Source organism: Cynocephalus volans, chromosome 2 (genome assembly GCF_027409185.1).
Source record: "Cynocephalus volans isolate mCynVol1 chromosome 2, mCynVol1.pri, whole genome shotgun sequence".
In the NCBI taxonomy this organism is placed as follows: Eukaryota; Metazoa; Chordata; class Mammalia; order Dermoptera; family Cynocephalidae; genus Cynocephalus; species Cynocephalus volans.
In genome coordinates this window covers 9,740,596-9,761,231 of record NC_084461.1, presented here as the reverse complement: position 1 = coordinate 9,761,231, position 20,636 = coordinate 9,740,596, and the positions used below count along the sequence as shown (strand labels likewise).

The following is a 20,636-nucleotide window of genomic DNA, read 5'->3' as shown; positions in this document are numbered from 1 at the left end:
ATAAAAAACTAAGCACTTTTTTAGACAACAGTAAAATATTTCTCATAACTTTGGGTTGTCACAGTTCTTTGGACACCAGTAACATTTATTAGCATGGTGGCCAATCCACGGAGAACCAGAAGCCAAATTATTTCCAAGTTCTCAGGAAAATAATCTAAAATGTATTCACTGGCAATGGCATTTTGAAGACTTTATAAAAGTAAAGCAAATAACAGATCTTGGATGCTTATTTCCCTTCAAATGGACCAAGAGCTTGTCTGTGTTTCCTGGCCGTCAGGCTCTTCCAGACAGACAAGGCCCTGGGCCCACCTTGCATGGGAAAGACAGGCATGGGGGGTGGGGGATACTTTCTACTCTTCAGTCTCCAAATAGGTTCTTTTACTGCTATGGATTTCTTACATTTAAGGTCCTTACAAGACATGGTGGAGAGCGATAATTAAAATGGCCACAAAGCACCTGTTACGCTAAATTTCCATCAAGAAAAAAACTCACACTGTGGATGTATGTGGTTAAAGACAATTTGTATTTGGTGCCAAGATTTTAAAAAGCATTATTTTAACACTAAAATTTGTTTTTATCTGCATTAATGACCTATGTCTTCAGAGTTTTCTTTTTGAGGTTTTCTAAATTTTCCTCTTTGGAACAAAGAAATCTGCAAGTCCTATGAGGCCATTCTTCCTAGATATTCTAAATTGGAAAGAAATAAAGACACATTAGTAATTTCTCATAGCACATTTAATACATTTTTTATAAAATACAATCAAATTTAAAAGATCTACCTTAAAAAATGATTATTTATGGTTTCTCATCACTAATCCTTACCTTCAAAAATAAAACATTCTATTTTTTTGTACAAAAATGGGTACTTATTTCTAGGTGAAAAGATCAGTACTATATTTATAGACTTAATTGAAAACTCAAATTTTAGTCACTAATGTAATAAAAGAATTCTATTTAAAAAATTGGTGGAGTAAGTGCAGTAAAACTGAAAGAACTGTCTTAAGTCTACAAAACTGGCATTGGCAAAAGTGTATCTTGATTTGCTCTTCATAGATATTTTTATTTCTTAAAGGAAGGTAGCATTAGTACGTTTCTACAGTCAACATCAGCAGATGTGAAGACACCGTAAGAGGGTGTTCTCATAGAACAAGTGCCAAGGCCTGAAAAAGCACCCGCGAGGCTCAAGTGCAGTGAGCCGGGAGGGACACAGATGAAAGGAGTGGACCCTTGGGAAGGGCTGAACAGAGGACTGAGGTCACAGTGTGCAGGACCTGGTCCGGAGGCGTGGAGGGCAGCCTCGGGAGCGGGCAGCAGGCAGGTGGCTTATCCCTGTAAAGGAGGGCCGGCTGCTGTCGGGAGGAGGCGCGAGGGCCAAGCCCGGGACAGCAGTGGATGTGCAGGCAGGACAGTGATGGGCTGGGGACATCACTTGAAGGCCACCCACACCCTGTCGGGCAGATGGAGAGGCAGTCAACAGAAAGCGGGAGAAAGGGGCAGGGGACAAGTTTGCAGGTGACATGGATTTCTGTTTGGGACATTTTAAGCCCTACATCCCAGTGGAGAGGTCAAGTGGGAGGTTCGCTATCTGAGTTTGGAGCCGGGAAGCGAGGCCAGGCCACAGAGAGGAGTCAGGGCAGCCAAGGGGCAGGTGTCAAAGACAGCTGAGCTCCACCTGTGAATGCTGCGAGTGGCTGCTGGTGGTCTTATCAGGACCCACGTCAGTGGGACAGGGGTTGGAAAGGGCACAGACACCGGATCTAGTGAATGAGACTGGGGTGAGGTGACAGGGACAGCGTCTACAGAAACCTTTTCCCAGCCGTCTGTGTCTGGGACCCAGAACTGCGGCAGTCACTGGAATAGACATGGGATGGAGGACATTCTAATGCTGAGATACACAGAGACCCACGGTGTCCTGCTAAGGTGAAGAGGGCAACCCCAAGGCAGGCATAGTGGGGGGCAGGGAAGCAAGCAGGGAGAGTTCACCTCAAGCCATGAGTCCTACAGTCAGACGCAGGAGGCTGGTAAGTCAGGTGGGAGGGTGACAGTCTTCAGATGACAAGTCACAGTTGTGAGGGGCAGGGATCGGGGGAGTTGGTGGTGCATGGGGAGGTGGCATTCATGGTCTCAGGAAAGCAAAGGGAGAGGTGTCCTCACAACACTCAACATGACCTGCTCTCTTGAGATCCATATGCCTGGTGTCTGTCCACTCCACGGGTCAGGGGAATTACCTATTCCACTGACTAACTCCTGGGCACCTGGATCAGTGCCTGGCACCGAGTAGGTGCCCAATAAACATGTATTGTGGGTGTGAGACCTGGGGACAAATGTTCACACTGCACTTGCGGGGTGAGGTGCAGTGGCCCCAGGGGAGGTTCTGGGAAGGCCTCAGGGAGCCCTGGCCCTCAGGGCTGGAGCCTGGAGGAGTGGGCTCTTTCTAGGTTGGGGTTAGGCTTAGGGCTGCCTTACCTCAAGTGCCCTTCCTTCCTAGTCACCAGGCTTACTCCTACTTGTTCATCAGGACCCTGTGAGCATCACTGCCACCAGCCTCAGAGGGACCCACCAAGGGCCCCTTCATGCTCAAGCCTGGGGTCAGCTCCCTCCTCTGCAGTGCCACAGCCCCAGACCCCTCCCTCAGAGGGTGTCACCCTCTGGGTTGCCACAGCTGCCTCTCAGAACACTCCACTGCTGCCCAGGTTGCTTTTCCTCTGTGTCCCCACAGGCAGGACAGGACCAGGCATATACCTGGCACCTGGTACTGTTTAAGGAATGAACGAGTGAAGCACTTCTGCAGGACAGAGGAGCTCTGTTCCTTCTAACTCTGAGTCTAGTCTTTAAAGGGAGGATTCACTAAACTTTTTAAAAAACATTATGGGTAATCAGAACACTGGACAATACATTCAAATATCAGCATGAAGTCACGCTCCAAAGTGGAACCAGTCTTAAATCACCTGCAGCCTGGGGCAAAAGGGCAAGAATTGTCCCCTTAGTATAAATGACACGGGGCAAGAAGAGAGCGATGGCCCTTTGGAGGAAGACTGAAAAGAGGGATTGGGTCTGCATTTAGCCAGGAAAGAAAATGGGAACTCGCGAAAGGAATGTCCCCACCCTTCCAGGCCAGGAGAATCATCTGAGCATCTTGCAGGGCAAAAGAGCACAGATATGGCAACACAGTCACAGGGGTTGGTGCCTGAGGCCACTTGCTGGGGAAAGAAGACTCTAGCTCAAGGGTAAGTCTGAGAAATAATCAAAAGCATCCAAGGAGCTTCACCCTCCACATCCAGAGTAAACACGATATAAAAATGCAGTGTGTGTAACATGTCATATAACAAGTTCATCAAACCCAGAATTGTGTGAGTGAGGTCAACAGCACCTTCAAATGTCTGCAGGTAACACTGCGCCTGTGACAGCGCAGTTAGGCTGTCCCCCGGCAATAATCAATTTCCATGTTTCATCATGGAGAATGAATTCTCACTTTTTAACATGCTACAATGTAAAACCATCTGACATATTATACACGTAAGAATCAAGATAAGTTTAGGACAAACTTTCCTTCATGACAGGATACATTTTCTCCTTCTGAAGTCTAAAGAAAACTGAACCAAAGTTCCCCATGGGTCTGAACCACACGTGAAGAGGCTGCATTCAGAGGTGTGGCTTTCTTTTGCTGCTGGTCTTAGCTACAGAGCTGCACTTAGACACATCGTGGAATGTGGCTTTCTTTTGCTGCTGGTCTTAGCTACAGAGCTGCACTTAGACACATCGTGGAATACAACTGTGTGTCTTTACCTTCTGTCAAAGTCCAGATTAGTTGGAATGAAGTTACCTCGGAAGAGAGAGAAGTGAGAGAAAGGAAATCCTCCAATGGTCAACATACCTGAATCCCACAGAGTGCTTATGTACTTACATGTTTTCTTTTAAGGTAGCAAGATAGGATTCCGTCTCTGCGGGAGGAATGTCCGAGTCTAATCCAGCCAAGTATTGGTAGACGTAGGAAAAAGTCTCAAATGGGATATGGGCAGGCCCGCCCTCCGGATCAGTGGTGAGGATCTCGCAAAGGTGCTTCATTGCAGTGTTTATCGACTAGAAACAGCACAAGCCAGGTGGGGGGAAACAATTACTCCTGGGGTCACTCAACTTTACACTTGATCTTAGCCAAAATGCTGAGAAGCGATGGTCACTAAACTTTAAAGGAGACCCCAGCAGAATAAACACTCGAGCGTATTTTACAGAAATTCCCCCAAAAGTATGTTCTTCATCTAAATTAAGAACTAGGGGTGAATGTATAATTGCCATAACGAAAAATAAAAAGGTTTTGACCAGGATGCAATTGGCCAGATATAATGTAATTCACAGATTTTATTTATATTAAGATGGGAATGAGTGTCACAGATAAGAGGAAGCATTCGTCTTTAAAGACCAACTTCCTAAGCCAATGCAGAACAATGCAGCCCCTTGAGACCCAGAGACACACCCAGAGATATGCCCAGGGACTGGGCAAACTACCACCCACCAGAGGTGCCACCTTTGGAGGGCAGGGCCGGCGGGCTGGGCCACCTGTGTGCCCACCAATGTGCCTGACCGTCCAGGCATGTCCTTGCTCACGCAGAAGGCTCTGAGCCTCATCTTGGTTCCACGAAAGCCCCAGGCCTTTCTCCTGTGAGGACTGTCCTCCCTCCCACTACTGGCAGCCGCACACTGGCTGGCACCCACCCCCAACTTTCTCCACCTTCATTCCACCCTCCTCCCTGCAGCAGAAGCTTCCAGAGCACCCTGCCCTTCCTCCTTCAAGACCCATGGCAGGGGTAGCATATGGGCCATGGTCTTCCTCATGAGCCCACTGTGTGCACGGCACCCGTTCCAAGGCCTCCCACCTCCAACTTGCCCCATTTATCCTTGTTGGAAAAAGATGAAATTTTTTTTAAAGGAGGAAAAAGCCCTGTAACAACAGATTACTGTCTTTTAAAAAAACAGAATACATAACCCAAGTCTCCTTGTCTTCTTTCCAGACATCATGACCGGCAGTCTAAACACTGGGTGCACTGGAGGACAGACATTCTAATCCCACAGATGGCCTACGGGACCCACGCCTCAACCCCCAGCCCGAGTCCTTTCTCTGGAGCTGTCCTTGCCAGAGTGACTCTCGTATCTGCCTGGGCTGTCTTGCTACTCAGGGACGGATGCGGGCAGACTCACGGGGGGGGTTAGATGTAATACCCCTGGCTGGCAGCAGACAGAGAAGCACTCACTTCTTAATTCCTCCATCTTCTCCACCTGCCTACTACAGACAAGGAGGCAGTGACGAACAGCCACCTACCACCACCTGCTCTCATGGAGCGTGCAAGCCAGTTGGGAGAGCCAAGCAACCCCTGGCTTCCAGGGCAGGAGGTGCTGGGCTGGAGGGTGACATTTTTAATGGGGTGCTCGGAGAAGGTCTAACTGAGCAGGTAACATGTAAGCAAAGCCTCAGAGGGGAAGGAGCCAGCCAAGCGGGCTGCTGGGAGAGTCCCAGGGGCACATCTGTGCGCTCTAGAAACAGCCAGGAGCTCAGTGCAGATGGAGGAGGTGAGGGAGGGGTAGGGAAGTAAGAGACGAGGTCAGTGGGGTGGGGTGGGGGCAGGTCGCGGGGTCCTTACAGCGAGGGAGGACTCGGGCTTTCACTGTGTACTGTAGGAAGGTGCTGGAGGGTTTTAGACAAAGATGGGCACTGTGGAAGGTTTCTAAGGAGTCCCACTGGCTGATGTGTGAAGAAGGGCCCGATGAGGAGGCTCCTGGAATAATCCAGCCAGAGACCAGAGGCGGAGCTGGGTCGGATTTGGGGCCTATTTGGAGGTAGGCTCAGCAGGAACCGCTGATGGTTGGATGTGGGGTGAGAGCCAGAAGAGTAGAAAGGGAGTCCAAAGTTTGGGGCCTGAACAGCTGGAAGGATGGACTTGCTATTTTCTGGGATGGAGAAGACTGAGGGGATAAGTCCCAGCACAAAGACGGGGAAGACGGAGGACAGGGAAGACAGAGGGAGGACGGGGAAGACAGAGGGAGGACGGGGAAGACAGAGGGAGGTTGGGGAAGACTGAGGGAGGACGGGAACAGAGGGAAAATGAGGAAGACTGAGGAAACACAGGGAAGACTGAGAGAAGACTGAGGGAAGACGGGGAAGACTGAGAGAAGACTGAGGGAGGACGAGGAAGACTGAGAGAAGACTGAGGGAGGACGGAGAAGACTGAGAGAAGACTGAGGGAGAACAGTGAAGACTGAGGGAAGACTGAGGGAAGACGGGGAAGACTGAGAGAAGACTGAGGGAAGACGGGGAAGACTGAGGGAAGACGGGGAAGACTGAGGGAAGACTGAGGGAGGACGAGGAAGACTGAGGGAAGACTGAGGGAAGACGGGGAAGACTGAGGGAAGACGGGGAAGACTGAGGGAAGACTGAGGGAAGACGGGGAAGACTGAGGGAAGACTGAGGGAGGATGAGGAAGACTGAGGGAAGACTGAGGGAGGACGGGGAGGACGAGGAAGACTGAGGACGGGGAAGACGGGGAAGACTGAGGGAAGACGGGGAAGACGGGGAAGACAGAGGAAGGATGGGGAAGACTGAGGGGGAGGATGGGGAAGACTGAGGGAGGACGGGGAAGACTGAGGGAAGACTGAGGGAAGACGGGGAAGACTGAGGGAAGACTGAGGGGGGACGGGGAAGACTGAGGGAAGACGGGGAAGATGGGGAAGACAGAGGGAGGATGGGGAAGACTGAGGGGGAGGATGGAGAAGACTGAGGGAGGACGGGGAAGACTGAGGGATGATGGGGAAGACTGAGGGAGGACGGGGAAGACTGAGGGAAGACTGAGGGAGGACGGGGAAGACTGAGGGAGGATGGGGAAGACTGAGGGAGGATGGGGAAGACTGAGGGGGAGGATGGGGAAGACTGAGGGAGGACGGGGAAGACTGAGGGAAGACGGGGAAGACTGAGGGAGGATGGGGAAGACTGAGGGATGATGGGGAAGACTGAGGGAGGACGGGGAAGACTGAGGGAAGACTGAGGGAAGATGGGGAAGACTGAGGGAAGACTGAGGGAAGACGGGGAAGACTGAGGGAAGACTGAGGGAGGATGAGGAAGACTGAGGGAAGACAGAGGGAGGATGGGGAAGACTGAGGGGGAGGATGGGGAAGACTGAGGGAGGACAGGGAAGACTGAGGGAAGACTGAGGGAAGATGGGGAAGACTGAGGGAAGACTGAGGGAAGACGGGGAAGACTGGGTGGGAGGATGGAGAAGACTGAGGGAGGACGGGGAAGACTGAGGGATGATGGGGAAGACTGAGGGTGGATGGGGAAGACTGAGGGAAGACTGAGGGAGGACGAGGAAGACTGAGGGGGAGGATGGGGGAGACTGAGGGAGGACGGGGAAGACTGAGGGAGGACGGAGAAGACTGAGGGAAGACGGAGAAGACTGAGGGAGGATGGGGAAGACTGAGGGAGGATGGGGAAGACTGAGGGATGACGGGGAAGACTGAGGGAGGACGGAGAAGACTGAGGGAGGACGGGGAAGACTGAGGGAGGATGGGGAAGACTGAGGGATGATGGGGAAGACTGAGGGAGGATGGGGAAGACTGTGGGATGATGGGGAAGACTGAGGGAGGACGGGGAAGACTGAGGGATGATGGGGAAGACTGAGGGAGGATGGGGAAGACTGAGGGATGATGGGGAAGACTGAGGGAGGACGGGGAAGACTGAGGGATGATGGGAAAGACTGAGGGAGGACAGGGAAGACTGAGGGAAGACTGAGGGAAGACGGGGAAGACTGAGGGGACTAAGTTCCAGAAGTGAAGTCCCAGAGTGAAGCTCAGCTTGGGTGGTTGCGCTTGGCACATCTGTTCGTCACCCATTTGAAACTGTTGGTGAAGATGGATATTCAGTCCTGGGGCTCGGGCTGGGGACCTTACGCTTGGGAGCACCCGCTGATTGGTGAGATGGTATTTAGAGGCAAAAGCCCAGGTGAGATCACTGAGGGCAGGAGGAAGAGCACAGGCACCCCCCACCATGAGGAGATGAGAGATGGCAAGGGGACCGGGTAGGAGTGGCCAGGAGGGGAAGTAGGGAGAGGAGGTGTCAATGGCAAGTGAAGAAAAGTGTTTCTTGGTGGAGAGAGCCACCGCCTGTGCCCACTATGCCAAGAAAAATGAGCACCAGTATCGGGTACTCATTTCCGCCTGATCCCTGTGACTTTATAAGAGTATTTGGGAGCAGTGGCAGAGACCAGAGCCTCTACACGAGGCACGTGGGAGCGGTGTGCTGGAGTGGCTCACGTGAGCTCACATTTCCTGGAATCCTGCAAGATGCATGACCTCATGTTGGTGATTGCAACCAGCATGGTGGGAGTATTTACACCACACTAATTGGCAAACATTACAAATCAGGGCTTTTTCACTCCAGACAGCAAGCAGGCTATTAAACATTCACCAGACTGCCACAGTAAGGAGTCCAGGACACAAGCAACACGGAGTTCATATTTGCAACAAGCCTCACACGCTAGGCTAGGGAAGCCGCCTTCAGGACTATGACACTGGGGCTACACTTAGGAGGAGGGAACAGCAAGAAAAAACCCAGGAGGATGAGTACAGAGTATGGTCCCCATGGGAAAGCTGCAGACGTGGGGAAAGTCACACAAAACCAGTTTGACAGGACAGTGGCTATGCTGAGAAATAAGCCTGATGTGGTCAGGGACATGCTCTGAGCAACACTGGACTGTGGCACTGAATGAGGGTCTCACACAGAATGACGCGAGGTCAGAGCAGCACTGATACAGCACGGAGGGGGCATGTGCTCAGAGCAGGACGCAAGTGTCTTGTCAGCGCCTCCCAGTACCCAGTGAGGTGAGGACTGTCATCATCGTCAGCTCACAGATGAGGAACGCAAGCAGGTGGCCTCCTGAGCTCATCTGGCCGTCACCGCATCCCACCACCCATAGCAGCACTGGACCAGCTTGGGAGTGAGGGACAGGGCAGATGCTACCATGTCTCAGGATTCAGACATTTGGCTGAATGGAGCTGATCTCTCCGGCACCGTGGCTGGACTGATGGGGCATTTCCTCCCACTTCACCCTGGAAACCCACCTCCCACTGTGACTGGTGTTGATGGCCCTGCGAGGACGTCGTGCTGAGATGGACAGCACCAGGATGAGGTTTGTACAGTTCTGAGGGACAAAAGGATGCTCTAATTAGAAAAGCAGCTGCACCCATTGTGCAGAGCAGCAGGCATCTCTCCAAGGACAACGGCACAAGCCATGCCTTTAAAAGACTGTCCTCGAGAGAGGACCTGCTAAAAATAAAGTTGTGTATTTTACATGCTCCTTGCTTGAAACTTTTCAAAGACGTATTGTTATGTTAGAATTTGTTTTTACATTCGACACACATGGAAGTAAGTCACCAGCATGTGCGGGACTGGATGAGCCAGGGGAAGGGAGCAGTTGGCATCGATGGAGCAGGCGGATGAGATCTGCATGATGTGATGCTTGGAGGCTCCAGAGGAAGAGGTATTTAAGGAAAAATACTTCAAAATATTCTAGCATCACTGCCTCTGCAAAGGCGTGATGACATTACCGATGTCAACGTTTCTGACAATAAGATCAGGAGCAATTTTTATATGCATTAGTATTCATAAAGGAACTTGCTTGATCTTGCTCTGAGTGTTCTGTTTCTTATAAACATATTTCTTCTTGATTCCAGTGGGTTGTAGGTAGCATGGTTACTTGCTCAGCCAAAGGGCCCCCTCCATAGCAGACGGCCCCTATACCCACAGCCCCTCCTCCCCCACCTCCTGTCCGTTGCTAGTTTATTCTCACGCACGTGACGCAGAGGTGACTAGCAAGCTGTGCTTTGCTTTAACCAAGTATTTATGCCTGATCCATAACCTCAATTAAAGTGGAGACATGAAAAACACAGGGAGGGAGGCACCTACTACTTGCCAAGAGTTTTCGGAGTACCAATTCTGTGGGATTTTTCAGTTTCAGAATTGTAGCTGTTCTCATGATAACACACAAAGCCTCAGAAGAACAGAGTCACCTCGCACCTCCCAGAGGATGCCTTTTAGCAAGCATGGAAATAAAAATATGAACAATGTGAACCGCTTGCGCAGAGTAAGAAGAAAGGAGGCCACACTCCATGAGGTGTGCCGTGTGTTAGGGCGGAGACTGGACTTACAGCCATGGGATCAACCCAGCATTTCATTTTCAAAAAGCCTAAGACCCTTTTTATCTTATTCTATGATCCTCATAAATTTTCTAATTTGAAACATGCTTCTGGGGCTTGCTGCAGGTGAGGGGGCAGGCCCTGAATCACAAGTGTCCTCCCAGGTGGCCCTAGAGTGAGTCAATCTTCAGCTGGATGTTGTCCAGGAAAGGGACAGAAGGGCCACCACGGCCAGCTTCAGTTGACTCATGTGGGTCTGATGTGACCACAATGAGAACTGCAGGAAGGGGGCAGGCCGGTCACCCCGCCGCTCCTCTCTTTCCCACAGAGGTAGAGACAGCAGCAGTGGGGGAGCTGGTGCTGGGCAGGGGGCGCTGGTGTTGGGAGAGGTGAGCCCAAGTGCCCCCAAGCAGCCCCTTCCTAACATGTGTGGCCTGAGGCTCACACTCATGGGGGTGGCTGTGAGGGAACACAAGGAATTTGGCTGGCATCTCTTGGACATCTCAGAATGGGCTTCTGAGCCCCAGTTGGGGAAACCCAGAAGGAAAGTGCAAGGGGTAGTAAGCCAGGATGCGGCCTCTGTTACCGGGACAGGTGGCTGTCACATTGGGCTGACAGGGTGCTATTATGGGTCAAAGACATCAAATCCAACATGTTCTAAGAAGTCCAAAGTAAGTATTGTTAAGAAGCTGACACTGAATGCTTTTTAGGGTATGAATCATTTTAGGATATAAAAAGATATTAACAACAATCCTTGGGAGTTGTACTATGAGACAGGAAATCTCAAGCCTAATCTCTGATAAGGTGGTCCCAAGCTGCGGGCTGCACACTCCTCGGGCAACAGAGTCACTAGCAGGGGTCGCTCCATCCTCCCACTTCCAAGTCACCTCATGTGAGTTTTCTCAGCTTCTCTCTGCCATGGCTCACCAACCTGCAATTTGGCAAACAGCACCTTCCTCAAAGGGTTGTTGGGAGGACTTAAGGGATACATACAAAAGGTTCTGAACATTCCAGCACAGTATGAGAACCCTAGAATTGACGCCTGTTGTAAGCAACGTGTTCAGGTGGGAAAGTAAAGAGAGAGAGATGCTCCTGTGATTAACAAAGTTCAAATGCATTTAAAAGTCTGATTAAAGTCATCGTTACTTATTTTGCTGTCTACTGAGTCAGTGTGTGCGGGACGGAAGGCTTGGTTCACAATTTTTTTACGTTAAAAAAAAGTCTCCATGCTTAAAAAACAGAACAAAACATTCTGATCCACTGCTTTAACGCTTAGGATCATTAACAGAGCTGCAGAAATGTAAAGATAAAAGTCACAACATATAAATGTGATCATTTCATCAGGCAAGTGTACCAAGACATTGGGAAGAGGACAGAATCATTACAAACCCCAGGCAGCAATTTAATGTCCACATTGACCTGCCTGAGGTGGCTCGCGGTGCCCCTTCACCCAACTTTGTAGCTTTCAATGTAGTAACCACAGCAGGGTCCAGGGCTCCAAGGACATAACAGAACACCAGCTCCAGGAGTCTGGGGATGTTTGTCTATTTTGTTCACTCCGGAATCTTCAGCACTTAGAACAGGGCCTAGTGCAAAGCGGTGCTCAGTAAACATTTGTGGAATGAAGAAGTGAAGGAATGAATGAACGACACACATGATCAGAAATTTAAGCAGAGGTTTCTAGTCTTTTTAGAGATCTTAAATTTGATTAATTTGTCTAAAGTGATTTCTAAGAGAAACTTAAGAGCCACAAGCCATGCAAATGCAACGGACGTAGAGAGCAAGCATATTATCTGTTATGTTCATGCAGACACCAATTACACAGCATCTTATATGAAAAAAACAGAAGCAGGCAGTAATCCATTACAAATTACTTCCCATCTTGCTTCACTTCGTCATTTCCTCCTTTTTGAAGATATTTTTTGAAAGCATAAAAATAAGTGCTACAATGCTGAACTACATGAAGAAATACCTCCTTGAAGTCACAGCTTGGTGTTCTTAGTGCACTTCCAAGCAACCCCGGGCCAACACGGGCACAGGCTGGCATCAATTACACATCTCCACACCCAGGCTCGGCCCCACCAAGCGCCTCCTGCCTGCACTTTGGGCGGCAGGGGAAGCCAGGGCAGGCACCCCCAGCAGTGAACACTGATAGGGGAGAAGAAAATCAGCTTTCACACTTGAACCTGACCAGCTGGACCACAGCAGCAGGGGGACGTGGCTTTCACAGCCAGAAAGGTGCCACTGTGCCTAAGGCAGGGGTCAAAGGCAAACAGAGAGCCCTACTGCCAGAGGTGGCTTAAGTTAGGGGAAAGGTAGGGACCCACAGGGATGTGTCTCTATGTAAACTTATTCTCAAAGGACAAAGTAACATATCATAGGAGGAAAACAAAAGAACGCATGTGGTTTCTCATGGCTCTTCCCCAGGACTCAGTTTAGAAGGTGAAGCTCCATCTTTAACAAAATGTCTCCACCTAGTGTCACACACCGTACGTGGCTAAGAGATCTTGTTATCCAAAACACATTCAGTTTCGTTTTAAATCTAGTGCACAATAGTCATGATTAAGAAGGTGGAAATTACAAAGATGGGTCCAAAAACATGAATTACTCTACTCTTTCTCATCACCGTTAAAATAAAAATTTCACAACTAAGTAAAGAGGAAGAAACCAAAAACATTAATTCAAATAATGGATATTAACTTTGTATTATTAAAATCTTGATTTCACAGAGTTCCAGATGAACAAAACAACATAAAAATTTCTCAGATAATTGATTTGTCTTTGTCCTTCCCAATTATACCCCACTGAGAAACTCCCCTGGTGATATCTGATCCTGTCCCCGCTACTGGAGGCTAGGTGGTCTGCCAACATCCAGGCCTCGGCACAATTAGCCCCGGGCTGACCGCAAACACCTACATTGCCTTTGGGCAGATACACAACAAAGCTGTCGCTCATTATGGAGCCACCAGCCTGACACTGACTTTACTGAAGTGACAAAGTTTCTCACCAGGGGCCATCAACAGAACTGGTAAACTTCTGCATATTCACACAGTGGATGGCACACAGCAGAGGAAATGAATGAACTGCAGAGGTCTGTAATGATACAGACGAATAAATACAGCAATATAATTCGGAATAAAAAAAGTTCCAGAAGATTACTAACAACACAATTATCTTTTCATAAAGTTATAACCAACTAAAATTAAATAATGGATTTATTGGGGTATATATAAAAGTTTGTTGTTTTTTTTTTTAAAGATGACTGGTAAGGGGATCTTGACCCTTGACTTTGTTGTCAGCACCACGCTCACCCAGTGAGCTAACCGGCCATCCCTATATAGGGATCCGAACCCGTGGCCTTGCTGTTATCAGCACCACACTCTCCCAAGTGAGCCATGGGCCAGCCCTTAAAAGCATTTTGTTAAAAGGCAAGAGAACAGGGAGCATGAGGTTCAGGAGAGTTGTTGCTTTGGGCCAGCAGGCAGGAGGCAGGACGGGAGGAAAGAACATAGGTAGTCAGAAATTACTGGCAGTGTGTTCATGACCATGCTGGCACGGTCATGGAGGGTTATTACATATGGTAATTTTTAAAAGCTAAAATTGAATTAAAGAGGCTATGTATGGACCAAAGGTGAGTGTGTGCCATGAAGCAAGGATTATGAATTGTCCAGTTATGTACGCTGGGGTCCAAAGACTGAGAGAAGGAGTAAATGAAACCGATCATCTCTGCAGTAAAGGGAGCTGGTCCTCTTTCCTCAACCCCTTCTGCACAAGCTTAACGTGGCAACTCTTCCTTCAGTCACCCACCAGGCCTCTCAGTGAGCCTCCAACATGCCAGCTGCAGAGAGATTCTAGAGGAAGCTCTGCCAACATCTTCCCAGCACCAACCTCCCTCCCCGCATCCCGGCCTCCTGGACTCACAAACTCCACCACCTCGTAAACCGGAGGATCAGCCACGTCTTATTCCTAAATCGTCCAAGTTACACTTTAATATCAGCAAGGTTGCACTGCATGTATTAGTTATTAATGGTAGATTTTAACTAACATATAAAATAATTGTATGCTTCTTTCAGATATTATGTTTACAAAATGATGTGGTTTATTTAATAAAAAGTCACTGATGCATTCTCTTCTAAAACCTAAATACATTTTGATAGTGTTCATATATTTTATCTACTGTTAACATCTTTTAAATTGAAGTATTTGTAAGTATTTAATTTCTGTAAATTAAAATAACTATAAGCCCGAAAATATAATAGGTCTCTTGAAAAAAATCACTTTTCTAAGACAAAGCTACTAAAGTGTTTCCTTCAATTACTGAAACCTAAATTATTTTTAATCCAGGCCTATGATTACATAGAATTACTAATATGCTATTTATAGGTACATACCCCACCAAGTGTGCTACATCCAAGCGCTAAAAATTTTATCCACTCCATTTTATTTTCGCAAGGATCCAGTTGTAAGAGAGCTCTGAATTTTTCTACTGGCAGGCACAGATTTTTCCACTTCTGCTCAAGATCTGCTAATTCCACATACTGCTTGTGGCTACACTGTTTAGAAAAGATGGTACAACAAAATTTATGTAAGTTTTACAAACCTATGAAACAACGTAACGCGTGTGAATACTTAAATGTACATCGTTTAAGAAAAATGAACTCTAACTTCATGACAGTGAATTGTGCCCACCCCGAGGAGGAGAGGTGGGCCCAGGCACACAGGTCAGGAGAATGGCAGCCAGTTCACAGCATTGTATTTGTTACAAGAAGAAAGCACAGTGGATCAAATATGGATCACGTTTTGACCTATTAAAACGGCCAGACAGATACTGGGCATGAGTCTCTACTCTCTATTGGGAATATTTCATAATAAAATATAAACAATAAGACATTTAAAAATCCAGCCTCCTAAACGTGTTAACAGTTAAATAGAAGAAATCTTAAAACCGAAGGTAACTGTATTCCTTCTACTATTTTAAACAGTCTATGAAAACTGGTAACTTCTGCTAGTGATATTGTGGGTAAAAAAGCTTTAAGCACCCTCCGTGTGTCTTTTCCCAAGATACACCATTCAATGGCTATTGGTTTCACTGAAGATAGTGAGCCACTGAAAAACCTTATCTTTAGAATTCAATGTATCCTGCACAGAAGAACAGCACTTCAAAATGTGTAATGCGGACAAATTACTTTAAAAATCAAAGTTATACCACTGGTATCTTTTTTAGCAATATGACCCAATCCCTGTGAATGCCAAACCATGACCCGTAATACACTTTCTATTAACTCATTTCTTTAAAAACAAGACGGTGCCTAGGGAGAAGAAACAGCAAGGCTCCCGCAGCAAGGCAGGAAGGGAGTCGCCATCTGGCCCAGGTTTTTAGGACGACTGGAAACCAGATGCCCCTGCCCACCACGGGGTGCCAAGGGGCATCCCATCCTCAGGTGAAGGTAGGTTTTTATTTTAGTACATACACAACTTTTATAAACACCCATTTCAAGAACTGATTTGCAATACCCATTTCTGGAATTTTGTATTTCCAGAATTTGTTTTTTTCCTAAGTCCAGCAGAATCAATGTTATCTCAATTTTGTATTTAAAAGAAATTATATTTCACTTTTCTAAAATCAATTCATGAATAGCTATTTGGGATTCTTTAAACTAGAGAAAGACCACCAATCCAACATATTTCTTCACTGAATAAACCTTGAAGACATGCGGCTGGGAAAGCAGGGCTTATAGGACAATCTTGATGGTTTCTGCTGTGCATTTATGGAGTGGGCCCTGCTCTGTCCTCAAGCTCTGAGAGGTACAGTAAATGGTGGAGAAAATACAAGCCAGCTGACTGTTAATGAAGACTCTGTCATACCTGCTTGTGCAAAACTTTAAGGAGTCCTTGAGTCAGGCCTGTGTCTGTTTTCTGGGTTGCCACGGGCATCTCAATCCTTTCCTTTACAGGAAGTGGATCTCCTCTTGACAAAGCTGAAAAATATCTAATAATAACAGACATCTCTGAAGGCTCACCAATACACAAAAAGTGCATTTCTTAAACGACTCCAAAAAACAGCAGTATTCAGAAGGGGAGCTGTAATGTCCAACATTCCAAGCTTGCATCCTGGTTCTCCCCCTTAGCTCTTTGACTTAACCTTCCCTGTGTGCCTCGCTTCTCTGTCTGCAAAGTGGGGATAATGAGAGAACCTGTCTTGGGGCTCCCAGGAGCGCTGAGTAAGACAGGGCTTAGTACAGTAGCAGGCACTTGGAGGGGCTCCCTGTGTACATGCTATTTCTTAGCAACCAAATGGCACAAGTGGCTCTAAAATGTTGCCAAAGGAGGTGGAAGATTCCAGGTGCTGGAGTGACCGAAGTGTAATGTCATGGTACAGCCATCCCACTTTCAAAATAGTTTGGGTTCACTTTTCCCTTTTCTTGGCCTTGCTGCTTTTTAAGGTGCTTGACTTACCACGTCTCTGCATATTCAACTCTAGGCGCCCAGGAACACCGAGGTCTGTTCTTTTCCTCGATGGCAATGCCAGCTGCTGCCCCCTCTCATCCCCTTCCCCTTTTCCCTTCTGGTATTTTTTCCCTTAACTGTTCCTTTCTGGGACACTGATATTGCTGCTTATGGTGAGGGCCAGAGGAGGCACAGAAACTGTTTGGGGCAACTAGTCAAGAGGGGCCACACCCAGCCTGTGGTGGGTGGTGGGAGGAGGGCCAGGCAGGATCTTCTGCAAAACTCACTGTCCTCAGGCACACTGGCCACAGGTGGCCGATGCTGAAGCCACAGCATTTGCTGCTTTACGAGGAGAAGGCACATCTGGGAAAATGAACACTAAATCATCCACCAGGGCCACAGATAATAATTTTAAAGTTCTGAGTAATTAAAACCTTCTGAATACGTAACACAAATAAATGTGGATAGATATTTGATAGATAGTATAGTTTGGTTATGTTTGTCATGTTGGCAGTGTTGGGAGATGGGGCCTAATGGGGGGTGTTTGGGTCATGGGGGTGGATCCCTCAGGAATAATGTTGTGGGGTGGAGGGAGGCTATTAGAGCTAGTTGTTAACAGGAGCCTGCACCTGCCTTCCATCCCTCTCCTGCTTCCATTTGCCATGTGATCTCCTGCCAGAAGCAGGAGCAGAAGCAGCCTGAGTTCCGAGCCAGATGCAGCTGCCCCCAAATTGTGAGCCAAATAAACCTCCTTTCTTTATAAATTTCACAGTCTCAGGTATTCTGTTACAGCAACTTAAAAACAGACTGAGACAACAGACTAAAAGAAATCTCATGTCTCATTCCCTTTCTCTCTTTTCAGTCCTCAAATTTGAGTTTGTTTTCATGCTTGTAAGACAACTTCAGCTCCATTCTGTGGTTTTGTTAACGGTTTGAGGCAAGTCAGAACGAAGGCAGCAGTGAGCCGGACAGTGTGGGCCCGAGGATCTATGCACCAGGTTGAAGATGGGTGCTTAGTTCTGCCATGTTGTTCCTAATCAGGGCTTTCACCTCTTTCACAGAAGTCACTCCTCATAACTGACCAAAGGAATCACCAAGCTCGATACAGCCTCTGCAGCAAGGGTTCTCAATAGGGGACAATTTTTGTCCCCATCCCCAAGCATTTGGCAACGTCTGGAGACATTTGTGATTGTCACACAGAGGGTGGATGGTACCCAGTGGGTACAGACCAGGAGGCTGCTAATGCACAGGACACCCCTTCCCTGTGTGCCCACCTCCCCCCCTCCCCCAGCCCACTGTCAAGTGCAGAGGCTGAGGACGCCTGCTTTAGAGGCGGGACCACCTCATGTCACACTCTGCCAGTCCCTTGAGGCACGTGTGAGCCAAAGCAGCCTCTATTACTAGACCAATACTCACGTTCGTTACACTGCGATGCACAATCATATGATGACACAACAAGATGCCCCTGGCTGTTCCATCGCAGTGCAGTAGACGGGCTCAGGAGGAAGACTGCCTCACCTTCGACACTGGCCACCTGAAACCCTCACTTAAAGTGGACCCTAATCTAAGGAAATGAATACCAACCTGAGTGGCGTATAGCCGAGTTACTTTCACGTGCTTCCTGGTTTTCTCCTTTGTTTTTAGTTGTGTTTTTTCTTCCTGTCACCACCCTCTGTTCCTATGCTGCTTATTCTTCCTGGAATACCATCTACCTGGCCTTCGCCCGAACCTCTGCCTACGAAATCTTTCAAGGACCAAGCCACCCTCGGCTCAACTTTCATGACCCTTCATTTACTCACTTACTAAGTTCCCCCTTAACTCCAGATATTTACGAACATCTCTCCTGAACAGATTATGTTCTGTGAGAGCTTGGACACATGCGAGCCTATCCCACACACACTGCCTAATGAATAATGCCTGGGTTTTCTCCTCAACTCTAAAATTGTTCTTGGGAGAAAGTGGTAGCAAGGAGCATTCAGAAAGTTCTCAAGCCTTTTAAATTAAAGTGAAGCTTAAACTAATTGCCTCTGAAGTATTACCAAAAATAATAATTTAATGTTCCGAGAAAAAAATTGCTAAATCGTGGTATTTTGTGTAGAGTGCAAATAAACTCATAAATCCTACCTTTTATTTAGCCTTGAATAATGGTTAAAAACAGAGGCCATAATTTTTTTAGCAAGAACCTTGAGAGAATCTTTCAGAAGTAATGACAAAAGTATCCTGTGAATGGTAACGGGGACTCTGCAGATTGATTAAGGATTTTAGATGGGGAAAGTATCTTGGATTATCCGGATGGCCCTTAATTGCAATCACAAGTGTCCTCAGAAGAGGAAAGTAGAGGGAGATCTGAAGATGCTGCCTTTGAAGGTGGAGGAAGGGGCCACGCGCCAAGGAGGACCAGAACTGCCGCTCTAGAAGATGGAAATGGCAAGGAAACAGTTTGGATTCTCCCTGGAGCCAGGAAAGAGCAAAGCTCTGCAAGTACTTTGATTTTAGCCTAGAGAAACTGACTTTGGACCTCAGCCTCCAAAACTGTAAGAATAAGTGTCTGTTGTTTTAAGCTGTCAAGTTCTGTGTTAATCTGTTACATCAGCCAAAGGAAACTAATCGATCTCGGTTATACAGTTTAGAGAAGGTCAGCAAAATTCGACATGTTGGTTACTAAAAAAATTTTAAATTAAACTCACACTTATGCTGACACTTCCCATCATAAAAGTGTGCTTTTGTCTGTTTACTGAAAATGAGCAAAGAGCTTTCTGTAAAATCAAAAGGATTTATTTTAACGGTTTAAGGTCTGTTGGCTTGTAACTTTAGGATTATGAATGTCTGTTCCTGGGGTTAGAATGTTTGTTAGAAACTGTGAAGGTTCATGTGCTGTAAACTATGCTGGGACAGAGTTTACCTGTAGTAGCCTTGGGATGATGGCCTCAGTTATTCTAGTTCTACATACACTTAAACCAGTAAGTATATAACTCTGGGAGGATTCTCTGCGGATGAGGAACATAGCTAAAAGAAAAACCATTTCACAAATACTATTAAGTGACTATCACAGTGATTTTTTTCCACGCAATTTAGAAACCTTTTGCCCAGTGCAACCTCCTCGTAAATACTAGTCTGTCTTCATAAATACCATCCTCCGTCCACTGAGCCCGTTACTCTGCAGATAAGCGAGCACTGTGCAGTCATTTCTGCTATCACGGTGCACGGTTCCTGGACAGACAGGGGACAGTTTGGCCGGATGCTCTGAGCATCTTGAGCGGTGCGCGGGCCGCCCGGCTCGGGCCGGCGTCCGGGGGGCGCTTACCCCGCGGACCACTGCAGCACGTCGGCGGGCTGGGTGCGGATGGCGGCCTTGGTGAACTGCTTCAGGATGTCCGGCAGTTCCGGCGGAATGTGGATCTGCTGCGCGCAGAACATGGTGTCGGGAAGCGGCATCGCTCTCCGCAGACCGGGACCGAGCTGGGGACAATCGGGGTGCTCTGCGGGGAGGGCGAGGCCGGCCGTCGGCTCGGGGAGCGGTGGAGCCGCCAACGCCTCGGGCTCGGGGCTGGGGCCGCCCGCCCTCCCCCGGGCTTGGGGCGGGCTTCGCGGGTGTTCTTACCGGTCGCTCGGCGGGCTGCTCCGGAAATGAGGGCCAACAGCCAGTCCAGCGACCTCGCGAGCTCCGGTCGCAGTTATCGTGGCAACGCGGTCTCCGGGCAACGGGGACGCGCGCGGGCCCCGCCCCCGGAGCCGCGCACGCGCACACGCCTGGGGGAGGGACGAGGCCAGGCGCTTGCGCAGTCTCGTCCCGGAAACCCTTGACCGCTAACCGGAGATTTATAGCCGCGCGAGCCGAACGTTTACCACAGCGGAGTTCACAAAGAACGCCCTCTTTCCTTGGCCCTGGCTGCGTGAGCCCTGTGGGCTAGGCGGCTCGGGTCCTCTAGGTGCCGCGCGCGAGCCCCGAGGGGTCGGCCCCCTCCCTTGGCTACCTGGTCCCTCGTGCGCGGGGCCCTGAGGTCGCCGGCCTG

The 20,636-nt window shown here is 48.4% G+C and overlaps 1 protein-coding gene across 1 annotated transcript; it reads right to left on the bottom strand.

The window, feature by feature from the left end:
* Positions 1-575: 575 nt before the first annotated feature.
* Positions 576-20,236, bottom strand: ROPN1L (rhophilin associated tail protein 1 like). The gene is made up of 6 exons (XM_063088041.1): positions 20,225-20,236; positions 19,928-20,102; positions 16,042-16,165; positions 14,568-14,729; positions 3,905-4,080; positions 576-687 (listed from the first exon to the last, which is right to left on the bottom strand). Exons 2-6 carry the CDS (start codon positions 20,056-20,058, stop codon positions 624-626), a joined length of 657 nt encoding a protein of 218 aa, XP_062944111.1. The 5' UTR covers positions 20,059-20,102; positions 20,225-20,236; the 3' UTR covers positions 576-623.
* Positions 20,237-20,636: the final 400 nt, after the last annotated feature.